Source organism: Cavia porcellus, unplaced genomic scaffold (assembly GCF_034190915.1).
Source record: "Cavia porcellus strain 051 isolate PalLab524CR breed Dunkin Hartley unplaced genomic scaffold, mCavPor4.1 scaffold_33, whole genome shotgun sequence".
Classification (NCBI taxonomy): domain Eukaryota; kingdom Metazoa; phylum Chordata; class Mammalia; order Rodentia; family Caviidae; genus Cavia; species Cavia porcellus.
Window position 1 is genome coordinate 18,407,913 of NW_026947516.1, and position 23,733 is coordinate 18,431,645.

General features: G+C 45.6%; 1 protein-coding gene across 2 annotated transcripts; it reads left to right on the top strand.

Moving 5' to 3' along the window:
* The first annotated feature begins 991 nt into the window (after nt 1-991).
* On the top strand, nt 992-23,443 carry Syap1 (synapse associated protein 1). 2 transcript variants are annotated; one of them, XM_003463052.5, is made up of 9 exons: nt 992-1,292; nt 4,694-4,812; nt 6,853-6,919; nt 9,226-9,299; nt 13,059-13,198; nt 16,761-16,906; nt 18,977-19,035; nt 19,969-20,116; nt 22,192-23,443. In XM_003463052.5, exons 1-9 carry the CDS (start codon nt 1,124-1,126, stop codon nt 22,317-22,319), a joined length of 1,050 nt encoding a protein of 349 aa, XP_003463100.1. In that variant the 5' UTR covers nt 992-1,123; the 3' UTR covers nt 22,320-23,443. The 2 variants fall into 2 exon arrangements, with proteins under 2 accessions (XP_003463100.1, XP_063099144.1); XM_063243074.1 differs by lacking the exon at nt 992-1,292 and adding an exon at nt 1,383-1,599.
* The last annotated feature ends 290 nt before the right edge of the window (nt 23,444-23,733 follow it).

Genomic DNA, 23,733 nt, shown 5'->3' on the forward strand with positions numbered 1-23,733 from the left:
GCAATCCTCCAGCCTCGGCCTCCAGAGGCTGGAGGCTGGTGGCACTACAGGCATGTGCCACCGTGCCTGGCTCACATAGGAATTTATTTCTGCTAAGTGCACACTGTATAATATAATAAGAAGCTCCTGATAAGAGAGGAGGCAAGTATGTCCTGCAGAGCCAGATATAGTGGCTGTTATTTTTTAGGTTTTGTAAGCACATAGCCAATTGATGTCGAAAATGTCGATGTTTAAACATTCATTACATATTTAAAAGTTAATATTCTATTGATATTTTATTTTCCTGTTAAGTGTACATTAATATAAAACTCAAAAAATTAATAGTTCATCAATCGAAATACTAAAAAAAAAAAAAAAAAAGAAATACTCCTAAAAAATAAAGGGTGTTATACAGCCCCCATAATGTGCCTTTCAAAAAACTGACCGAAATGCCCCTATTAGTTTTGAACCGGGTTCAGGCGTAGGCTCAGATACCTATTTCAGCGCGGACCTCGCACCGCTGGACCTGCAAAGGCTAAATCACCAGCCAAGCTGCTAAATGGCAATTATAAAATGACCATAATGTTAAGGGAAATAGATACAAGTTTAAATATCACATGGTTTTCCCCCACCAAGAATGTAAACATTATATACTACAAACGTGTATTTATAAAAATTAAAATTAATGGGGCCAGGGGTTTAGATCAGCGGCGTTAGTGCCTGCTTGACAAACGCGAGGTCATGCGTTCGATCCCTGGCACACACAAACAAAAATTAAAATTAAAAAAACAGCAAAAGAGAGACTAGTGCTACCACAAAGCTGGCATGCGCATGTTCAAATCAGTCACAAAGCCTGGGAAAGGAGAAAGGGGCGAGGCAGGGAGGGCGGGGAGGGGCGGGGCTACGCAGAGAACGCCTTTTGCCTCCTTGCTTAAGACTCACCTTTGACACGAGCAAGGGGCGGGGCTTTTTCCAGAAGTGACGCACGCGGAGGGCGGGCTCACAATGAGAGTCCTGACATCCGTTTGGCAACTACCTCGGCTTCCGGCTATCATCCCGAGAGGCGCGGAGTCCCGGGGCCCTTACAGACAGCGTTTGTGGGGGTCTCCGGGAGCGGGACCGCGAAGGCGGCCCCGCGGGCGGGATGTTCCGAGGGTTAAGTAGTTGGCTTGGCCTGCAGTCGCCAGGGACTGACGGCGAGGCGTCAGCTGGAGACCCTCCGCCTGAGCAGCACTCGGAGGTGGCAGCACAGCCCACGAAGGAGCAGCAGCCCGAGGACCTGGAACTTCTCCACCAGGCCAGAGACCTCGGCAGTGAGTCTGACTGGCCGCTGGGTGGGAGCCGATGGTGGGCGGTGCCCCAGGGGTGCAGCCGGCTGGCTACCGGAGTAAGGAACAGGGGAGGAAAGCGTGTCATCCTGCAGTCAGATCCTATCCCTTTGCAGTTCCTGGTGGTGGGCCACTTTGTTTTCTGTGTTACCATTCGTTTGTCTCTTTGTTTGTGAAGGTCTCGCTATGCAGCCCAAGGTGGTCTCGAATTCTCAACGATCTGCCTCAGCCTCCCGAATGCTAGGGTTACAGGCCTGCATCCCTAAGTTCAGCTGGCATGCCGTTCTGCAAAGTTGGTACACATTGGAAGCGGGGCTGCTATTAAAGCAGCCTGATACGGCGTCTTCGTGTTCAACCAATAATCTGTTTAGTTCAGTCGCCGGTTTTTTACCTTTACTTTCATCTGCAATCCTTGATGAGCTTGAGTTGCTGGAAAAAGTGCCCTTTTGCCCTGAAGGCGTGTTATCCAGAGTGTACTGACATTCACTAAACCCTCAGTCTTGTCTTTTAGGTGCAGTGGGACTAAGGGTGGGAAAACAACAGCGGTTGCCTTGTTTGTGCACATCTGAGTAGTAGATGTCATAGGAACTCTGCCTGTTAAACACTCCCAGGGAGAGCCAAGCTCCGCCTGTAGTCCCAGCCCTGAGGCAGGCTGCAGCAGGGGGTGGCAAGTTTGAGTTCCACTAGAGCAACCTAGCAAGTCCCTGTCTTGATCAAGTAAAAAATAAAAAGGGATGGGGGATGCAACTCAGTGATAGCCCCTGTGTCCTAGCCCAAGTACTGAAAAAGAGAAGCTCAGAGTTACTGGGCCAAAATGATAAGTTGTAGAAGTTGGATTTGCGCCTAGATCTATCTTAATTTTGAAGCTCTTTTCAAGTTTACAGTCTGGTGGGGGCCGTAGGCAGGAAGAATCTAGACATGCCATAATAATTCTGATTCCAGGAAAACTTCAGCAGGTTTAAATAGTACAAGTGTCTGAAGAGTTAAGCCCTAAAGCTGACTGGCATTAAAAGGGAGAGAACTACAGAACTGAATGTTAAATGTAGAAAGCTTTCTTTAAGGATATATTAAATGGAGAAGAGGAGTAGAGAAGAAAAGCACATATTTCTATTAAGAAAGACCTTTTCAAAATGTTTACTATGGGTAGATGGGTAAGGACATTAAACAGTCTCAAATTCTGACTGAATTATCTCAGACCAAGGCTCCCAAATCCTACATAAGAAAAATAACTCTTAAGTCCTGGAGGTGGCATTAAGTAGTTGGGATAAATAAAAATGGGATAAAGTTAAGACTGTTTCCTTGATTTCAAAGAAAATAGCCATTTCTAACATTTTAACGATTTCTTAAAATTGAGAATTGAGCCAGATGTGATGGTGCATGCCAATAATCTCAGTCCTCAGGAGGCAGGAGATTGAGTTTGAAGCTGCCCTTGGACTGTATAGTGAGTTCAATGCTAGCCTGAACTACATAAGGAAACCCTGTCTCAAAAAAAAAACAAGAAAAAAAGCCCCCCCCCACCCAATAAAAAGAAACTTGGTTTGTATTTAGCAGTAAATACCTCTGAATTGTTTGCTAATACATGATTTTGTGTGACTGGGAGTGTGGCCCAGTATTTCTTAGAGCACTTGCCTAGCAGCATGCCTGCAGCCCTGGGTTGTATCCACAGTATCACACAAAAGAAAGACAAATATGCTGGAGATTTAGCTCAGCAGCATAAGCACCTGCCTAGCAAGTGCAAGGTCATGAGTTTGATCCCCAGTACAAAAAAAAAAGAAAAGAAAGACAAATGTGTTTTTAATGTGAATGTCTACCTTGATGCTATTACTGCCTCCTTCATTTCCTCAACAAGTTCTCTTTTGATATTTGAGGGGGCTTAAGTTGGGCTATATAGTGAATTCAAAGTCAGTCTAAACTACGTAGATCTTGTCTCAACAAAAGAAAATAAGAAAAAACATAAACACAAGCCGGACATGGTAGTGCAAATGGGAGTTATCATAGTGTAAGTAGGCAGTTTTCTGGTAAAGGCTGTGGACAGCTAGAGAGCGGGCATCCCGATGCTGGTGCAGGTTCTCTCATTCTGACTCCTGGAAGTGATACCATGCACAGAGTGAGGATGTAGCAGGTGTGCCAGGGTCCACTGACACTCTCAGCATCATTCTGTACCCAGCCACAGAGACTAGATTTCCCTAGACTTCCCCAAGGTGAGTTTGTTTCTGGGGAGATGGGAGTTGTCAGGGAGAGCCTAGCAGCTGGCTCTAGACATGCTTCCAGTCTGGAACCTAGGTGCTTCGAGTGTGGGCTTCCGATGGCCTGGGTAACCCTGAGCCTCTATGTTACAGTGCAGTAGATAATGGGACACGAACATCGCTCAAGGCCCTAAGAAAGCTAAAACAAAAAATTATTTTTTAAATGCAATTTATTTATTTATTTACTTATTTGTCTTTTTTCCTTTTTATCTGACCAGGGATCGAACTCACGACTGCCTGCTTGCAAGGCAGGCACTTATGCCACTGAGCTAAATCCCCAGCCCCCTAAATGCAATTTATTTTTTAAAAATTAAAATAAGAATGCTAAGTTTGTGGTTTGGTTTATGAAGATGAATGTTTGGGCTCTCCATTTTTAATCCTGTTCCACAGATCTGCTCATTATTATTAGTTCAGAAGGCTTTATCTTTCTCAGAAGGCTTGCCAAGACTTCTGGATTCAAAATTCCCCCAGATCTGTTGTGGGGCCCGGTAATCTGGAAAGGGAGGGAGGTTGTTTGAACAGGAGGAGGATGAAGAAAATATAGGTGGGTTCCCTGGACTCTAGAAAGGAAAAAAGTATAAAGGAGCCTTGTTCTTATTTGTAAAGTAGGAGGGGAGATTGCCTACTGAGATAAGTGAGAACTGGAACTCCACAGCAGGGGAGTTAGAAACAGCTGGGAGGGCTTGGCCAGCTTATGACCTGGAAGAGAGGTATAGAGGCCCAGGAAGCTGGCAGGGCACACAGAAAGCCCTGCCACTGCTTCTCTTTCTTCACCTCAAGTCCTTGGCACAGGGAATCTGCCCTCTCCTTTTGGATTTTTTTGTAGGACCTATTTAAGGGAAAGGAAATCACAAATTTCCTGAAATTTCCTCTGTATCCTGAAACAACGTAGCATAACAAACACTTATACAGTGTTTCCCCTGGCATAAACACTGACAAGGCTTTAGAAATGATGTGAGTGTAACAGGAGGGAGGGCACCCGGAATTACATGCACATACCACCCACTTCTTACCTGGGACTTACAAGTCTGCAGACGCTGAGATCCCAGGCGGTCCTGGAAGAGATCCCCAGAACTGGTGAGGGTGGGGTAACCATGGTACCTCACTGCCCGAATGAAACACACTCTTTATCCTTTGCAGACTATCTCTTTAACTTTGCGAGTGCTGCCACCAAAAAGATAACTGAGTCAGTTGCTGAAACAGCACAGACGATAAAGAAATCCGTAGAAGAAGGCAAAATAGATGACATCATTGATAAGGTAAATTTAAATATCTTTTGGGGAGGAAAAGAACTAAGGTCTATTATGTATGAATAACAACTTGACATGATGAATTTAATCATTGTATACTGCAAATATAAGTTTAAAAAGTAAAATGTTACTATTTTTTTGTCTTTTTGAGACAGGGTCTCCTTATGCAGTTCAGGCTAGTCTTGGGCTCACTTTGTAGCCCAGGACCTATATCCTCCTGCCTCAGCCTCACGAGTGCTGGAATTACAGGTGGGCACTACAGTGCCCAGCTAAATATTACTACCTTTTGGAAGTAGAAATTTATGAAATTCACTAGCAGCTAATACAATCATTCCTGCTTGTGAATTTTGTTTTTGTTTTTTTGTCTTTTTGAGACAGGGTCCCACTCTGCAGTTCAGGCTGGCCTTGGGCTTATTTTGTAGCCCAGACTGATTTTGAGCTTGCAATGATCCGCCTGCCTCAGCCTGCCAAGTGCTGGGATTATAGGAGTGTGCCACAATTCCCAGTTTAGTATTTATTTATGTATTTATTTGGTATGGGATTAAACTCATGACCTTAACCTTGCCAGGCAGGCGCTTACAACACTGAGCTAAATCCCTGGTCCAGTATTTATTTAGATAGGGACTCACTAAGTTAATTCAGAGTGGCCTCAAACTTACTGGTACCCTCCTGCCCCAGCCTCCCATGTGCTGAGATTATACGTGTGTACCATCACACCACGCTGTGAACATCTTAAAATTCAAATAGGCTAGGGATACAGCTCAGTGGTATAGTGCCTGCTTGGCAAGCACGAGGTCATGAGTTAGATTCCTGGTACAAAAAAATATATAAATAAATAAAACCCTAGTAGGATCTCATAGTATTCTGATTTTGTAATTTTTTGTAATGTGGTACTGGAGATCAAATCCTAAGGTGCTATGCCACTGAGCTACACCCTTAGCCTATATAAAATTTTTATTTTGAGATAGTAGCTCACCAAGTTGCCCAGGCTGACCTTGAATTTGTGATCCTCCTGCCTCACTCAGCCTTCTGAGTAGCTGGGATTACAGGTGTATAGCATCATCCTTTGCTCATTTTTTTTCTAGTGCTAAAGTTCAGGCCTAGGGAATTTCACTGATACTAGTAACTATTTGAACTAAAGAGGTCATTAAATAAGCCTTAGATATATTGTTTTGTTTTTAGTACCAGAGATGGAATTTATGACCTCACTTTTGCAGGCAGGCACTTATGCTGCTGAGCTAAATCCCTGGCCCTAATATATTGTTATTTAGATATGTTTGTTGTGTGTACTCTTAATGGAATGAGACTTGGCCTTGTTTTATGGACTAATATAACAGTTTAACTGTTGTTAAATTTTCCACTCATTTTATTTTTGTATTTGAAGAAGTACATGCCATAAGTATACTTACAGTTCAAAAGTATTGAAGAAAGCAGGGTGTGGTGATGTACACCTGTAATCCCAGCCTTCGGGAGGCTGAGGCAGGAGGATTGCTGTAAGTTCAAGACCAGCTGGGCTACAAAATGAGCTCAAGACCAGCCAGTACTACATAGTGAGACCTCATCTCAAAAAACAAACAAAAAAGCTGGGAATTCAGCTCAGTGGCGTAAGTTCCTGCCTGGCAAGTGCAAGGTCCTAGGTTCAATCCCCGGCACCAAAAAAAACAAAAACAAAAAAAAATTGAAGGATCTCTCTTAATTAGGAAATGGAAATGTGTATGTTTTTAGTCTTTTTATTGAAGGAAAATGAATTATTTCAAATAGACTTTTTTTTTTGTCTTTTTCCTTTTTATCGATACCGGGGATCGAACTCACGACTGCCTGCTCCCCTTACAAGGCAGGCGCTTATGCCGCTGAGCTAAATCCCCAGCCCCTCAAATAGACTTTTAAAACCTTGAATATAATTCCTATAGTAAGGCCGAGGATTTAGCTCAGTGGTTAAACGCCTGCCTGGCAAGCACAAGGTCATGAGTTCGATCCCAGGTACTACAAAAAAAATTCACTAGTAAACATTTCAAAGTAAATTGATTCTTTATGTATTTTCTTTAACAGACGATCATAGGAGACTTTCAGAAGGAGCAGAAAAAATTTGTTGAGGAACAACATACAAAGAAATCCGGTATGGTACCCGTTATCTTTTCTTTCTTTCTTTGTTTTTTTTTTTTTTTTTGGACTTTCCTAGACAGGTTTTCACTGTGCCATTCAGGCTGACCTTCAGCAATCCTCTGGCCTTAGCCTTCCAAGTGCTGGGATTACAGGCATGTGCACCATCACACCTGGCTAACCTGCCACATTCTGTCCAAGAAACTATTGTGTGCTAGATCCACGTGAAAGCTCTGAGAATTCAGAGATGTGAACAGGACTGGAGGTGCAGCTCAGTGAAAGAGCACTTGCTCTGTACACACAAGGTCCCCCTAAAAGTGTACATGACATCTCTCCTTTGGGTAACACAGAGACTTGGGGAGTCTGTGGGGGAGATAAAGCTGTAAAACCTCAGGGTTTAAAGAAAGGGAATGAAGCTGGATGTGGTAGTGCCCATCTGGAATCTCAGCCCTCAGGAGGCTGAGGCAGGAGAATCACCCTGAGTTCAAGGCCAGCCTGAACTACATAATGAAATCCTATCTCAGAAAATAAAGATGTTATAAGCAAAAAGTTACTGTTCATAATCCCCCAAGGAAGACCAGCCAGGAGAAAGCAACAATAGCAGGCTGGAGGGGAGAATTTCAGGAGCGCCCAGTGATGGCCATGTGAGCCGGCCTAAGAGGCCCAGTCCTAGCCATCATGACCACCAGAAGAGGTGCCATAGAGGCTAGGGTGCAGGTTGGTGGAGTGGCTCACCCAGTGTGCGCATGTGCCAAGGTCCTGGCTTTGACCCTATCTTGGACACAGTAACCCTGCGAAGTGCTTGTCCTGTCTCCATTTGCTGAATAAGGAGCCTGGCCTTAGTACAGAGCTGAGAAATGTCCTTGCAGGAGGGTACTGGTCATCCTGAGAGAGTGGTGGGCAGGATGGTCTCCACATTGGTACCTAGGGCTTCCCAGGGCATCAGTAGCTGAGGGTAAAAGGCACTGAGAGAGGGGATCCAGCCCATTCCTGGCCACCACCAGCCCCTCTGTCTAAATCAGGATGAGTTCCCAAGTCAGCACAGGAAGTCATGGGACCCCCTTTCCAGGGCTGCTGTGTGTCATCTGGCATGAAGCTGCAGTGCTGTGATCTTTGTCCCCCCAAACACATAGGCTGACTGTACAACATCCTACTATCCCCGATGTTTAGCTCCCACTCCTTGAGGATTAGCTTCCAACCCTCACTATGTAGCCAGGCTGGCCTCAAACTCATGGCAGTCTTCCTGCCTCAGCCTCCTGAGTGGTGGGATTATAGGCCTATGCGACTACATCCAGATTCAGCTCCTTCTCTCATTCCTAATCTCGTTTTGTTTTTGTTTTCTTGTTTTTGAGATGAAGTTTTGCTGTGTTGCTAGGTTGACCACCAACTCCTGGATTCTCCTGCCTCATGCTTTTTTTTTTTTTTTATTACTAGGCCTTGAACCCAAGGGTTTTGCACTGAACTACATCTCTAGCTCTTTATTTTATGTTTTGAGACAGGGTCTTCCTTCATTACCCAGGCTGGGCTCAAACTTGTGATTTTCCTGCCTCAGCCTCCCGAATTGCTGGAATCACAAGTATGTACCACCGTTTCCAGCACATATCTACCACTCTGCCATCCCTCCACCTTTTTTTTTTTTTTTGAAACAAGGTCTTACTAGGTAGCTCAGGGTGACCTTGAACTATGTTGCCCAGGATGTCCTCCAACATGAAGCAGTCCTACTTCAGCCTTCCAATTGCTGGGATTATAGATGTATGCCACCATACCCAACTCATGCCCCCTTCTATATTATATTATATTATATTATATTATATTATATTATATTATATTATATTTTAAAGACACCATGAAGTTCATGTTGGCTTTGGACTCACTGTGTGGCCTAGGCTGGCCTTGAACTTGCAACAATCCTCCTGCCTCAGCCTCCTGAGTGCTGGGATTATAGGTGTGCACCAACATGCCTGGCCCACTCCTCCTCTTTTAATAGACTCTTCTACATTTGAACTTTGTCTGCTATGTCCTTGTGACTAGATTCCAATTATGGATTCTTGGCCAGGATGCCACCTCGGTACCCATATTAAAAATGTCACATCTGGGGGCCAGTAGTATCCTCCTCCCCTTTGTTGGTGCTGTTGCTTGCCTGGTTAAGGTACAGTTTCTCTACTGCAACATTTGAGCCGGGTCGTTGGAGGGTCACATGTGGAACTTACCGGTGAATCAGTCTTTAGTGGTTGTGTAGAAACTCTCCTCCGAAAGTAGAGACTGCAATGCAATGATTTTAATGGCCTTTTCTCCTTTCTTCTTTCCCATTGAAAACTCTAGAAGCAGCCGTGCCCCCGTGGGTGGACAGTAATGATGAGGAAACCATTCAGCAACAAATTCTGGCCTTAGCAGCTGTGAGTACTCGCAGAGCCCTGGGTGGGGCATACTTGCTCCTGTCACCAGTGTGTCTGTCTCTGTCCCTAGGCAGGAGGGCCTTCCCTTCATGCAGCTCTGTGTTTCCGTATGGTCTTATAAGTATTTGAACATGTTAAGAATGTGTACATCAACTTTCGCTATTTTTCTTACTAACTTTCTGGTGTTTGCTTTTTCGTGGTGCTGGGAACTAAGGGCCTTGTACATGCTAGACAATGCCGTAGTCCTGAGCTACACCCCTAAGTATTTTTGGTACATTATTTTCTTGAATACTTTTTTCTTTTTCTTTTAAGTTTTGTTAGTACATGTTTGCAGTACATAAAGACTACATTCTTCCTCAGGAGTTGGCACATGTATATAAGTTCTTTGTTTATATGTGGAAGTACAGCCTATTATGTGAAATTATTCTATAATTCTGCAATAGATTTTTAATGTTATTGAGATAATCTTTTTTGTCTTTTTGAGACACAGTCTTGCTATGCAGTTCAGGCTGGTCTTGAGTTCACTTTGTAGCCCAGGCTGGTCTTTAACTTGCAATGATCCTCCTGCCTCAGCTTTCTGAGTGCTGGGATTACAGGCATGTGCCACCGTGCCTGGTGAGATAATCTTTTGAAATATTCTGTCATTTGAGGTTTTTAGGCAGAGTTCTAATTCTGCAAGTGAAATGACTACAGTTCTATATTTTCTCTTTACTTTTAAGTGTAACTGAATACGGTAGCGCACATCTGTAATTCCAGCACTCTGGGAGACTAAGGCAGAAGGTTCACAAATTTGAATGGACAACTAATTGAGTGGCATCATGAGACCCTGTCTCAAAATTTCCAGAGCTAGCCAGATATGATGGCACACATCTCTAATCTCCGCACATGAGAGACTGAGGCAGAAGGATCACCAAGGGATGGTAGCCAACCTGGACTACATGATGAGGTGAAGGCCAATTGAACTACATAGCAAGACCCTGTCTCAAAAAACAAAAATAAACCAGGTTGCTGGGCATGCCTGTAATCCCAGCAGCCTAGGAGGCTGAGGCAGGAGGGTCACCAAGAGTTTGAGGTTGGCCTGGGCTACACTGAGCTCAAAGTGTACCTTCACTGCATGGTAAGACCTTGTCTCTCCCTAACCCCTCCCCCGCAAAAAACCACAACCAAACAAAACAAAGGATTTAGAAACCTGAGAAGGACTGGGAAGTAGCTCAGCACAAAGGCCTGAGTTTAGTCCTCAGGGCTGAAGGGAAACAACAGCAAAGAACTGCATTTGTTGGCAACCAGAACTGATGCGCAATCTCATGTCTGAGCCCGCGAGACTTCAGAAGGATTGCAGTGACACTGGGGAGTAATTGTGTGACACCAGCACTGTGAGAAAGTACTCTCACACTTTCTGTCCTCCATGTTAGCAGAGACCTGGGGCCTCTGTCCCCACCACACAGCCAAGTGAGAGGACCTCGACTCTGAGATGTGATCACTGCTTACCTGCTCCCTACCTGGCCAGAAACTGGCAGCAGCATTGTGCCAGGCATGCATGGCTTGGTGGCTGGGCCTTTACACCATCAGCGGTGGTCATCCAGATTGTTTTTTCTTTCCTTCCTCCCCCTTTTGACATCGGAGATGGAACCCAGGGGCTCCTGCAAACTAAGTTTGCCCTCTCACTAAACGATCCCCCACCCTTGCTGGTTTTTCTGAGTTAAAACTTAGGTGTTTTCCTTGATTCCATGCCTTGACCCCACCCAGAGGAGAATTTGGCCATTTTACATCACAATGATTATACGCTTGCAACAGTAATTCTACTTCTAGGAATTTTCTCATTAAGTGATGTTACTTTCAGGTTTTTTGTTTTGTTTTGTTTTGTTTTGGTGTTTTGAGAGAGTCTGACTATGTCATTCAGGCTGTCCTTGAACTCACTATGTAGACCAGTCTGCCTTCTTAATCATGGCAATTCTCCTGCCTCAGCCTCCCGAATGCTGGGATTGGGAATACAGGCATGCACCACCAGGCCCCGCACTGTCTTTTTGTTTTGTTTTGTTGAGACAGTCTTGCTATGTTGCCTAGGCTGGTCTCAAACTTTTGGGCTCAAGGTATCTGTCCTGCCTCAGTCTCTGAGTTCTAGGCTGGGGCAAGGGATTTAATTAAGTGGCATAAGCACCTACCTAGCAAGCGCATGGTCATGAGTTTGATCCTCGGTACCAGAAAAAAAAAAAGACTGCTACAAATTCCAAGTGCTAGGTCTACAGGTGAGAGTTAAAGTTTTAATATACTGACCCTTTTGTTGGTTTGTTAGCCATGTAATGGATTGGGAATTCTGTGACACATGGTTGCAGGTATCCTAAGCCTGCATTCAGCAGCAGAAAGAAGAATCCACTTACTATTATTGCATTGTGTTTAAATGGTCACAGTTGGTGGAGGAAGGGAAGATAAGAGGGGCCCGGTTGTGTTCCTCTCCTCTCTGCTGCTGCAGTCCTCCCAGCACAATGCCTTTTGCCTCAGAAACTTTGCAGTAAGAGGCTGATGTGCTGCCTCAGGAGAGGGTGCAGGCTTAGCATACCTAAACCCTGAGGTTTGAGCCCCAGCACCTAATGGATGAGTGAACTTTCAGGAGGCACGAAGCCTGCAGGAGTCATAATGTTGAAAGCATTGTGATCTGGGCATGGTGGTGCATGATATAATCCCAGCATTCAGGTGGCTGAGCCAGGAGGATCATTGTGAATTCAAGGCCAGTCTGGGTTAAATAGTGAGTTCAACTACAGCCTAAACTACATAGTGAGTCCCTGTCTCAAAAAAACAAAAGAAATTGAGCCGGGTATGGTGGCATATGCCTGAATTCCCAGCACTTGGGAGGCAGAAGGATTGTTGCAAGTTCAAGACCAGCCTGAGCTACAAAGTAAGCTCAAGACCAGCCTTAACAGCATAGAGAACCGATCTCAAAAAATAAATAAATAAATAATAAAGATCTTGTGAAAAACTTGGAAACACTGTGAAGTTAGTCAGCCCACAGTGACAAGGTCTGAGCAAGGCTTTCTTAGCAGAACTGTGTGTTGGTCCGCACCACAGGCCCAGGGACTGAGTTTGACGAGCTCAGAGTTTGTGGCAGAGCCTTGGCCCAAGTCTGCAAGGTGGGACCAACAGCATACTCTGGGCCAGGGATTTAGCTTAGTAGTATAAGTGCCTGCCTGGCAAGCACAAGGTCATGAGTTCAATCCCCAGCTACCCGCCCCCCCCCCCAAAAAAAAGCATACTCTGCACATTTAGAAATGGAGTAGAGCAAGGAGCGGTGGTATAAACCTGTATCCCAGCATTCTTGGAGGTTGAAGCAGGAGGATCACACGTGTGAGACCAGCCTTAGACTTAGCGAGACACTGTCTCAAAAACAATAAGTACAAAAAGGATTGGGGATGTAGCTTAGTCCAAAGGCTCTGTATTGATGCCTTGGGACTGGAAAGAGAGTTTGGGCTTGGTACTCCTGAGTGTTTCATCACTTGACTAAGACAGTTGCAGTGTTACAGTATGTAAAGGTGCCCACTAATACAGAGCATACTTCCATGGCTTCACATTGTCTGCTGAGCCAGTCGGGGCCTGGGCTGCATCCGATGAATGTTAGGAAACCTGCTTAGCATCCAGGTGCCGGTAGCTCTGTGTACTTCTCAGCTGAAGGTTGCCATGGAATCCAGGACTTGTCCCAGCTCAGCTACATCGTGACCTGTTAATTGCTTTTTGTTCTTCCCCTGACTTTCTCCCTGCTCATCAAAGGACAAGAGGAATTTCCTTCGCGACCCTCCAGTGGGCGTGCAGTTTCACTTCGACTTTGATCAGATGTACCCTGTCGCCTTGGTCATGCTGCGAGAGGATGAGCTGCTGAGCAAGATGCGCTTTGCTCTGGTTCCCAAACTGTAAGTGCACACATGTGCGGCAGTGGTATCCCAGTCCCAAGGCCTTGGCAATGTGCCCTGTGTCAGAGAAGGTACATCAAGGTGGCCAGGGCTGATGGGGCCAGGAGGAGCTGTGCTCCTTTTAGCCAGTGGAACCACACAACTGCCCAGTGTCTTCCCAAGTAAAAGCATGTGGGAACCTTTACCTTTTTAGGAGAAAAGACCTTTACTTTTGGTGGACGAAACAGGAGGACTGCAAGTTGACTTCAGACTGGGCAATTGAGACCTTGGCTCAAAATAGAAAGAGCTGAGGGGTAGCTCAGTGAGAAGGCCCCGATTTTATTCCCAGTGCTACAAAAGGAAAACAGAAATGTACCATGTATTCTTTTATTGTATTTGCTCCCACAACCCTAGGAATTGACTCCTGACAATTCATGGGTAGGCACATGTGTATGTCTGTGCATGTGTGTCTGTGTGTCTGTCTGCAGCTCTGTTGCAGCCCTTGGAATTGGTGCCCATTCTGTGGACAAGCCCCAGGGAAGGGCACCAAGTCTCTGGCCTGATGGGGTTGCTTCACCATCAACTCCAAGATCACTAGTGTCACCAAGCTCCATATTGGGATTGTGTGTCAGGGCCACCAGGAGACCTGGGTTGTCGTTGGCCTGTGGCCCAGGCTGTTCTTGCCAAGAATATGGCAGTCACAGTTTCAGTTTCTGACTGTTCTTCTCAACCTTCTCTCTCTCTCTCTCTCTCTCTCTCTCTCTCTCTCTCTCTCTCTCTCTCTCTCTTTGCTGACAGCAATTTTTAGATTTCTGAAAACTTTGGATAATTGATATTTGGTGATTAGTGTTTCTGGTTTGTCACAGGCTATGTACTTTTAATATAGTTCCAGTTTCTGACTACTAATTTTCTTAGAGTTTTTAGAAATTATGATTATCACACTGTCAGAAATGCTTACAGAAATATTTTGGATGATGCCATGCATGGTGTTACATACCTGTCATCCTAGAAGAGTGCCATAATTTCCAGTCCAGCCTGGGCTACATAGGGAAACTTTGTCTAGGAAAAAAAAAGTATTATCATTCAAAGGCTGTGATATCTGGCATCTCTTTAAAGTGTTCTAGCCCTAAATCAGGCATGATGGTACATGCCTATAATCAAGAGGCTGAGGCAGGAGGATTGCCACGAGTTTGAGGCCAGCCTTGGCTACATAGCAAATTCAAAGCTAGCTAGAACTACATAGGAAGACCCTGTCTCAAAAAAAAAAAAAAATTCCAATCCTACCCAAAGAAAAGCAGGCATATGGGGAACAGAACTATGTTGGTAATTGTGGAAGTTGAGTCACTGTTACGTGGGGTTCATGGTTCTAGTGTTTTTGCTTTTATGTTTTGAACATTTTCCATAGTAAGCCAAATGTGGTGTACTCAAGTGGCTGAGGCAGGAGGATCTGAAGTTTAAGCCCAGTCTGGAAAATTTAGTGACTAATGAGACCCTAGGTTTAAAAACCCTAGGTTAAAAACCCCCCAAAACATATGGTAGTGTGTACCTGTAATACTAGCACTTGGGAGGCTGAGGCAGAAGGATCACCATAAGTTTGAGACCAGTCTGGGAAACATAGAGAGACCCTGTCTCAAAAAAATAAAACCCAGAGGGTAGGGGATGTGGCACATGAGTAGAGTGCTTGTCTAGCATGTATGAGCCCTGGGTTCAGCTGTTTCTTTTTGAGACAGGGTCTCATTATGCAGTTCAGGATAGCCTTGACCTCACTTTGTAGTCCAGGCTGGTCTCAAATTAACAAGGATCCTCCTGCCTCAGCCTCCTGAGTGCTGGGATTACAGGTGTGCACCAGCATGCCCATTTTGGCTCAACTGTTTCAATCCCCATCCCCCCCCAAATATTGCCAGGCATAGTAGTGCCTACTTGTAATCCCAGCATTTGGGAGACTGAGTCAGGAGGATCATCACTTCAAGTTGGAGGCCAGCCTGGGCTACAAAGTGAGCTCAAGGACAGCCGGAACTGCATAATGAAACCCTGTCTCAAAAAGAGAAAAAAATTGTTGATCATGCAGAAATATAGGACTCTGGACTTCTGGACTTTCCCTCCTCGCATACTAATGTGCACCTTTGATCATTTGAGCTACTCTGTGTGAACAAAAAGCAGCATTTTCTGAGAACTGTAGGAAACAAAGCACTTCCTCTGAATCTCCTCAGCCACAGAGCACAGCCCTGCTGGCATGGCACAGGCACAAGCACCTCTGAGGCCAAGGGCCGAGGACAGAGAATCAATTGCACATCATGTCCTTGATCGCCCAGGGTCCCCAGGGGTGCTCTGGATGCCGAGGCCTTCAGATACGCCCATGAGTGGAAGTCATCAGATCAACATGAAGAACTTGAGTTACTTCTCCCCCAGGGCTCCTCAGCCCACAGAGTCACCTGCATTGTGACTTTTCCAAAGGAGAGCATGAGAGCCCTCAGTATGCCTGCAGCCACTTCCTTTCACTTCTAGAAAACCTGTTTGGAAAGGAAAACAGCCTGAATGATGGTTTGTGTAAATGGAGGGAGCAGACAGTGCCCCCAAGTCACCGTGGCAGTGTAGTGCACCCAAGGCTCCTGTTGGTTGTCTCAGGACATGTTCTGATAGCCTAGAATGCAAAATGGCCCTGAGGGTACTTAGGTAGGCAGCTGCAGCTGGCTGTCTCCTGAGAAGGACAAGGACACGTCACCTTTTGGGGGAAGATTGCGGTCCAGAGCATTGAACCCAGGCAACATCTCCCACAGGGCTGGGGGTGTAGCTAGGTGCTTACCTAGAGCTTGAGACCCTGGGTTCCATCACAACACTGCCAAAACCAGTATGTCCCCAGCCATCTCCCACTCCCAGCCAGTTCAGTGCTGCTGCAAAGTGGCACCCTGCATGTGTTCTTTCTCAGGGGATGAGCCTCTCCATGTTCGTTCACCTGCTCTAGGTGCATGTAACCCTCCCAGAAACACCAAAGGACCTGGGGGGCTCTGGCCCTGCTTCTGGTCCCCCGGGTTGATAGCCCTGCCTCACGACAGTGCTCTTCTGCCGAGGGCAATGCTGGTGTCACTAAAGTACTGTGACTTGGGGCCAGAGATGGAGCTCAGCACTGTAGCAACTGCCTGGCAAAGGCGAGGCCCTGAGTTTGATTCCCAGCACAGGAGAAGAAAAAAGACTAAATACCGAGGTGTCGCTGGTGCTGTGACTTGTCTGTTGCTGCTGTGGAAAAAAATACAGTTGTTCTGTTTGGCCTTTCACTTATAAAGCCAGTGAGACTCTCTGAACCACCCTGGAAATTGAAAGTTTGGGACTCCTAAAGTGGGTGTGGTGTGGCACACCTGTAATCCCAGCACCCAGGAGGATCTCTTCGAGTTCCCCATCAGCAAGAGCTACATAGTGAGGTGGTGTCTTCAGAAAACCCAAAAAAGAAAAGCTAACAACCATCTGCTCCTGAGGCCTGAGTGTAGCTCTGCCAGAGAGCACCTAGGCTAGCCATGCCAGGCCTGGGTCCCATTCCCGCACAGCAGTGTGCCTTCTCACGCGGCATGTCCTTGTGTGTCTTCCCCAGCGTGAAGGAGGAGGTGTTCTGGAGAAACTACTTCTATCGCGTGTCCCTGATCAAGCAGTCAGCCCAGCTCACCGCCCTGGCCGCGCAGCAGGCCTCAGGCAAGGAGGACAAGAAAGGCAGCATGAGTGCCAAGTCGCCGCTGACAGGTACCTTCCCGGCCTGCGCCCGCGGGGGCGCCAGCGAGCTCGGCGCCCGGTGCACAGTGGCCCCACTGCCGCACGCCTTCCTCTCGCCTTTCTCTCGCTCTTGCGCTCTTCCCTTCCCTTTGAGGTCTTCTCTCTCTCTCTTTTTTTTTTTTGTCTTTTTCTCGCTGCTTTTCATTTTTTCTTTTTCTTTTCCTCTTGAGTAGCAGGCCTAGGCCTCTTCTCTTTATCTGTCTCTCTAGTTTTTACTGTAACGTGTTTATTGCACTATGAAGGATGTAAACATAGGGAGTAGATGCTTGAACTTAGCACATCTTAATTCTTATTATCCTCCCGCCCGCCATATCTCTTGGTCCCCTTCCCACTTGTAAGAGCCCTATCTCCCTGTGTTCTATTGTCTTTTATTTATTTCTTTTTTCTTTTTTTCCCTGAGTTTTCCTGAATTATTGTCTTTTATTTTACTGTTTATTTATACAGTGTATTGGGTTTCTCATAGAAGAAGTCATGTGATTTAAGTTTGTGGTTCTGATTCATTTCACTTAACATTATAGTCTCAAGGTGCATCCATTTTTGTACAGATAGCTTAAGTTTATCCTTCTTTATGGCAGAGTAGTTCTCCACAGTTTGTAAACCCACATTTCCTGCTGTCCTGGGTGATGTCTCCCTTCAATCCTACACTCTGATGCCATCGCCTCCTCTGTTTCTTGCCCTTTCATTCCACCTGGCTTCCTGGGCATATGTGGTCTGCAGGGCAAGGAAACCCATATCGAGCACTGAGCTGGGCATACTCTGTTAGGCTGGTCTTTCTTACTGTGACACATTGGCCCTGGAAGTAGAGAAAATGTTTTAGCCTATTAGCAACTGCTCGTTCTCTGGAATGCTGATTAACATGAGGAATGCGTTTTGTGTCACCTTTGTCTTAGTGAGGCCTGCTTCATGTAGGTAGGTACTGACTACCAGTGGGCGTTCATCCTGCACAGAGCAGAGTGGTGTAGCTCATAGAAGCCTGGGAGCTTCCGCAAGAGTGTGTCCCAAAGCACCAGCTCTCTAGACTTCAGGAAAAGGCTCTGAAGCTAAACAGGGATTAGGGAAATACAGTGAAGTTGCTTTGCACAACAAAATTTGTCATTTTGCACATAAATGTGATATACATCCCCATAGTCTGCCATTCTTCCGCAGTCTTTTTTTTCTTTTTTGTCTCAGGGTGTCTCTATGCAGTTCAGGCTGGCCTTGAGCTCACTTTGTAGCCCAGGCTGGTATTGAATTTGCAAAGATCTTCCTGCCTGAGCCTCCCAAGGCTGGAATTAAAGGCATGTGCCACTATGCCTAGATTTCTTCAGCATTCTTTAGATTTTTTTTGGAAAATCCCATTTTACCAAATGCTGCCTGTTAAACAAAACAAGATGGATATAAGGTGGTTTTCACAAAAACTATTAGGATAAGGTAAATAAAACTGAAAATGATGACAGGTGTGGGGAGGCACACCTGTAATCCCAGCACTCTGGAAGGCTGAAGCAGGAAGGTCATACATTCAAAACTACCCTAGACAACTTAGCAAGAACTTGTCTCGAAATAAAAATAAATAATGGGCTGGGGGTGTAACTCAGTATAAAGACCCTGGGTCTCATTCCTAGTACCAGAAAGAAAAAAGGAAAGCGGACAAAGTCGCTGAGCAAAGAGATGATTGTGACTGAACACTGCATGTTGCTTTGTGCCCTCCGGCTTTCCAAACAACAGGGAAACTTCCCAGATTGCATCATTCTCATCATCTCAAAAAAGAGCAGAATGAGTTTAGCTAACACTGAAGGCCAAAATTATTTCCTGCTAGAAATTTTATATAAAGGGTATTGAATATGGTAACATCTTTAAAATATCCCTAAAACTGAGCGGTTCAGATGGGTCCACATGGCTAGCTCTTGTAATAACATGAGAAAAGCTAAAAGCAGACTATAAAAGCTCATTTCTTAAAAGTATTTGGTATCATCAAACTTGTAGAGCTATGTTAGCTATTACTGTAATATGTATTCGGAACTGAAGCAAGCAATTATTGTCTCTCTTATTCTCACTTCTTAGAGGCAGTACGGCCCAAAACGCCACCTGTCGTAATCAAATCTCAGCTTAAAACTCAAGAGGTAATACAGTTTTCCGTTGTACCTAGTTGTTGGTCTGGAGGTGAATAACAGTGTCTGAGTCACTTTCTCATTCCTGGGACACAATCCCCAACTCCTACAATTTAAAGGAGGAGAGGTTTATTTTGACTCACGTTTTTTTAGAGGTTTCAGTCCACAGTCTGCCTGCTCCTAGGCAGAAGCCTGGTGGAAGGGTGTAGCAGGAAGCAGAGAGGAGGGAGGGGCCAGAGAGGGAGACCCTCCTGGGATCCGCCCCTTCCAACCGGGCCCCGCCTCCTAGCCATTCAGCTATCTGCTCAACCCTAGAAGAGTCCAGGGATAAGTACAGCGCCCCAATGAGCCAGCGACCTTTGAGAAGCCCCGGCTTGGAACACTAGGGTAGTCTGGGGACAGGCCAGATCCGAACCACGACATTGGGTTAACAATCTCTGCCACAGGGCTTGCCTGAGGTCCTGAGGTCAATTCCTGGTACCCCTCCCCCACAAAATCTCTGCCGCAATTGAAAACCACTCATGAAGGGCCAGGGATATGACTCAGTGGTGCAGCGCCTGCCTGGAAAGCAGAAGGTCCTGAATTCAATTCCTGGTACCACCAGAAAAAAACACAGTCAAGCAAATGGGTCTTCTGGAGACCACCAGTTGAGTAACCAGAGACTTGCAGCTGGGACCCAGGGCCATTTCCAGCATGAATAATGCCAGATGTGCTCCTCAGGGGTGGGACAGAGTGGTCCAGACTGTGGGGGAGGAAGTGCAGCCCAGTGGTAATCACTCAGTTACCAGGCAACGGTACAGGTTAGCAGGTAGAGAAGCAATGCTCGCTGACTCACAGCTAGCAGGGCAGAGAAAAAAAGTGAGGCATAAATTATGAGATTGTGAGGCAGCCTTTTTAGAAAATGTCACTTAGAGAACCATCTCAGGAGCTCTTGCTGCCTTTCAGGATGAGGAAGAAATTTCAACAAGCCCAGGAGTTTCTGAGTTTGTCAGTGATGCTTTTGATGCCTGTAACTTAAATCAAGAGGACTTAAGGAAAGAAATGGAGCAACTTGTGCTCGACAAAAAGGAAGAGGAGACAGCTGTCCTGGAAGGTAACAAACCAAAACCTTTGGGGTTCTTCTCCCTAGTTTCAGAGTCGATTGCGTAAAATATTAGAAAGCCTATTTATAAAAATACTTTGTAAATTTTGCATCAGAATTGACTCTGGAAGCTAGGCATAGTGATATACACCTGCAGTCCCAGCACTCTGGAGGCTGAGGCAGGATGATCAAAAGTTTGAGCCCAGCCTGAGCAATTTAGACCCTGTGTCAAAATGAAACATAAAAGGAAAAGGACTGGGGACCCTGGATTCAATCTCTGGTACTGGGAGGAGTTGATTCCTTGGGGCACTCTATCATTTTTCATTAAGACTGGCTGTCCTGAGTACGGAATTGCAAATAAAGCGCATTGAAGTCTGCAGGAACAAGGGATGGGGTAACTGGTAGAAACTAGCATATGTGAGTCCTGGAATCCAGCCCCAGCACTGCAAAACCCCTTACAAAACATTCCCTTTCCCCTAGAGTTGGGCTCCACAGGCCTCCCATGGGAAGTGGGATTAGGAGTGCAGCAGGGTTCAGAGCTCTACTGCAGAACCCCTGGTATAGAGGGGACAGGCGAGAAACAATTGCTCCAGGATCTGGGGCAGGAATGGGAGCAGGGAGTGCACAAGGCTCCAGCTTTCTGCTGACCAACAGGCACCCCGTGTGGTGTAGACGCATCTGGAAGCTTCTGTCCCTGCTGCTGTGTGTGAAAAACCAGCTTCTGGCTGGAGAGGCCTGTTTTTTCTGGCTGGCGGGCCGAGTTAATGGTTTCTCCTGGGTGGAAAGCAGGGGTTGCATGAGTCACCTTCAGATGAGGCGTTCCCTGTGGCCTCCTTGGACACACCACGCATCCAGGGAGCCGGCTGTCCCCACATTCACATGGAGTGCCAGCGGGAGCCACCAGAGCAGCCTGCTGGGCATGCCCACTGTCACCTCTGGGAGGACAGAGCTGAGCTAGACAGGGCGGGGATGGAGCCCCTGGACTAAAGGCACTGATGAAGCGACCTTCACACTCGTGTTATGTTTACTGGTGGCACACTAGTCACAGCCCCTGGGGAGACAGGGTGGGTAAGGCTGGGACTTTATGGCATTGACTGGCTGTTCCAGGGGGTGGGTTCTTTATCTGAGTTATAATTCAAACCACTTCCTATTCTTGTTTGTGTTTTTTGTTTCGTTTTGTTTTGTTTTTTTTTTTGAGTACTGGGGATTGAAAGGGGACCTGCTCCCTAAGCTGCACCCCAGCTGCTGTGCCCCACCTCCTTTTTGAGACTTTGAGTTGCTAAGTTACCCAGGTTGAGTCTGAACCTGGAATACTCCTGCCTCAGCCTACCAGAGTGCTAGGCTTACAAATGTACACTACTGTGCCACTGTCATATTCTTTTATATATTGTGTACCGTGATCCTCAACCACATAAACGGACTCCCCCAGGACAGTTACACCTCATCTGTCTCTCTCTACAGCACCCTACATGGAGTCTAACACTCTGCAAAGCTTCTACCAATACTAAGCATTTGTGAGACAGGCATTTCTAACACAGTGCCTGTTCTTATGCCCACTGCTGTGACAAAATTACAGCATTTTGGTTTTGCTTTTTTTAGTAGCTACTAAGCTTAAGGTTTGTTTATGCACATAGCACACATGCACGCACCATGATAGGGATGGGAACCAGGGCCTGGTGCGTGCTGAGCACTAAGCTACATTTTCAGCCTGTGTTCACTTCCTTTTTTTTGTGTGTTTGGTTTTGAGTCAGAGTCTCACTCTGTAATTCAGGCTGGCTTTGAACTCACTGTGTAGCCCAGTTCTAGGATTACAGGTATGTACTACCACACTTCGCCAGACTGGCTATTTAAAAAGTAAAGCTCAGCTGGCAGTGGTGGTGCACGCCTGTAATTCCAGCACTATGGAAGCTGGGGCAGGAGGATTGCTGGGAGTTCAAGGCCAGCCTGGACTACATAGTGAGTTCAGGGCCCATCTGAACTGCACAGTGAGACCCTGTCCCAAAGACAAACCAAAAAAGATTGAATTGTTAACAGCGCATTATGATTCAGAGCATATCTTTCTCATCTTTCCCCTTCGTTTCTTGTAGAAGATTCCGCTGATTGGGAAAAAGAACTGCAGCAGGAGCTTCAGGAATACGAAGTGGTCACAGAATCGGATAAGCGGGATGAGAACTGGGATAAAGAAATAGAAAAAATGCTTCAGGAAACAAACTAGCTGTCTCCTGCAATAAACGGATAAGCCTTGCCATTCCATGTACTAACGTGGAATCTTGGTGTTGACACGCAATCAGAACACTCAAAAATTCTTTTGTTCAAGCTGAAACTTGCCTCTTCTACTTAAAAAAAGTACATAGAACAGTTATTCTAATAATCATGAAAGGGGAGGTTGATGTAACAATTTCCTTGATATAAATCTCAGTAGAGTTGTTCTTTTAGGCAGTATAGATATTTTTACCACAGAAACAGGTAAAATTTTTAAGAGTTCTGTTTTCCACAAGATCAAAAATACTATTTCTTCTTCACTTACTATTCTGTAAACATTTGTGTTCCTCACTGTATTGTTGTTGATACCTGGATGTTAAAGTTCTTACTGAATAGATTATCATCAGAATGATCAAATTATACCAAAGAATTGAAGAGGAAGTACTTTTAGAACTGTTTTCTTGCTAGTTTTTTTCCTAAAGTCTCATCTGAAAGGCAACAGGTAAGATAATGAAGTTGATTAGAGATACCAGCCAGGGATGGTGGCTCCCATCTGTAATCCTAGTACTCGAGGAGCTGAGGCAGGTAGATCATTATGAGTTTGAGGCCAGCCTGAACTACATAGCAAGACCCTGTCTCAAAAAACAACAACAAGGGGTCAGGGATTTAGCTCAGCGGCATAAGCGCCTGCCTGACAAGCATGAGGTCGTGAGTTCGATCCCTGGTACCAAAAAAAAAAAAAAAAAAAAGTAAATAAATGAAGTTGATCAGAATGCCACAGTGAGCAAAGTTTGACAGTGAATAATGCCATGCACACCCGGATGTCACCCCATACTAGAGCATTGTGTGCTCGAGGCCCTGGGTATGAGTCACAGGAAAAACAAAAGGTTGTTATATACAGATATCTGTAAAAACTGTTCTCCCCTAGGGTCATATATCTTTCATTCATTCTTTCATTGCTTATTTTTTTAAACTAGACCACAAATGTGACATGATGGATTTTGTGGCAAGTGGGGCCTTCTGTTCCTTTTGTCTCAGTGATCTTGGGAACCCTGTGTACCCTAACCCTTTCTTGTTTTCATGATCCCTATGTATCAATGTTTCAGCTTTGTCTTAATTAAACTGCCAGTCTTGCTAGCTCTGTGTCCCCTGAGTGTGACCTGGGACCTTTCCAATTAGTACTTGTCCTCTGCTACCTCAGCAGGCGTGAGTTCATGCCTTTCCAGTTGTTCTTCCAGAACACGGTGGTTGGCCAAGTGTGGTAGTACACAACTGTACTCCCGACATCCAGGAGGCTGAGGCAGGAGGATCGTTGTGAGTTTGAAATCAACCTGGGCTATAAAGTGAGCTCAAGGCCAGCCCAAACTGCATAGAGACACTGTCTCAAAAAGACAAAACAAAAGACAAAACCATGGTGGTTTCATGTT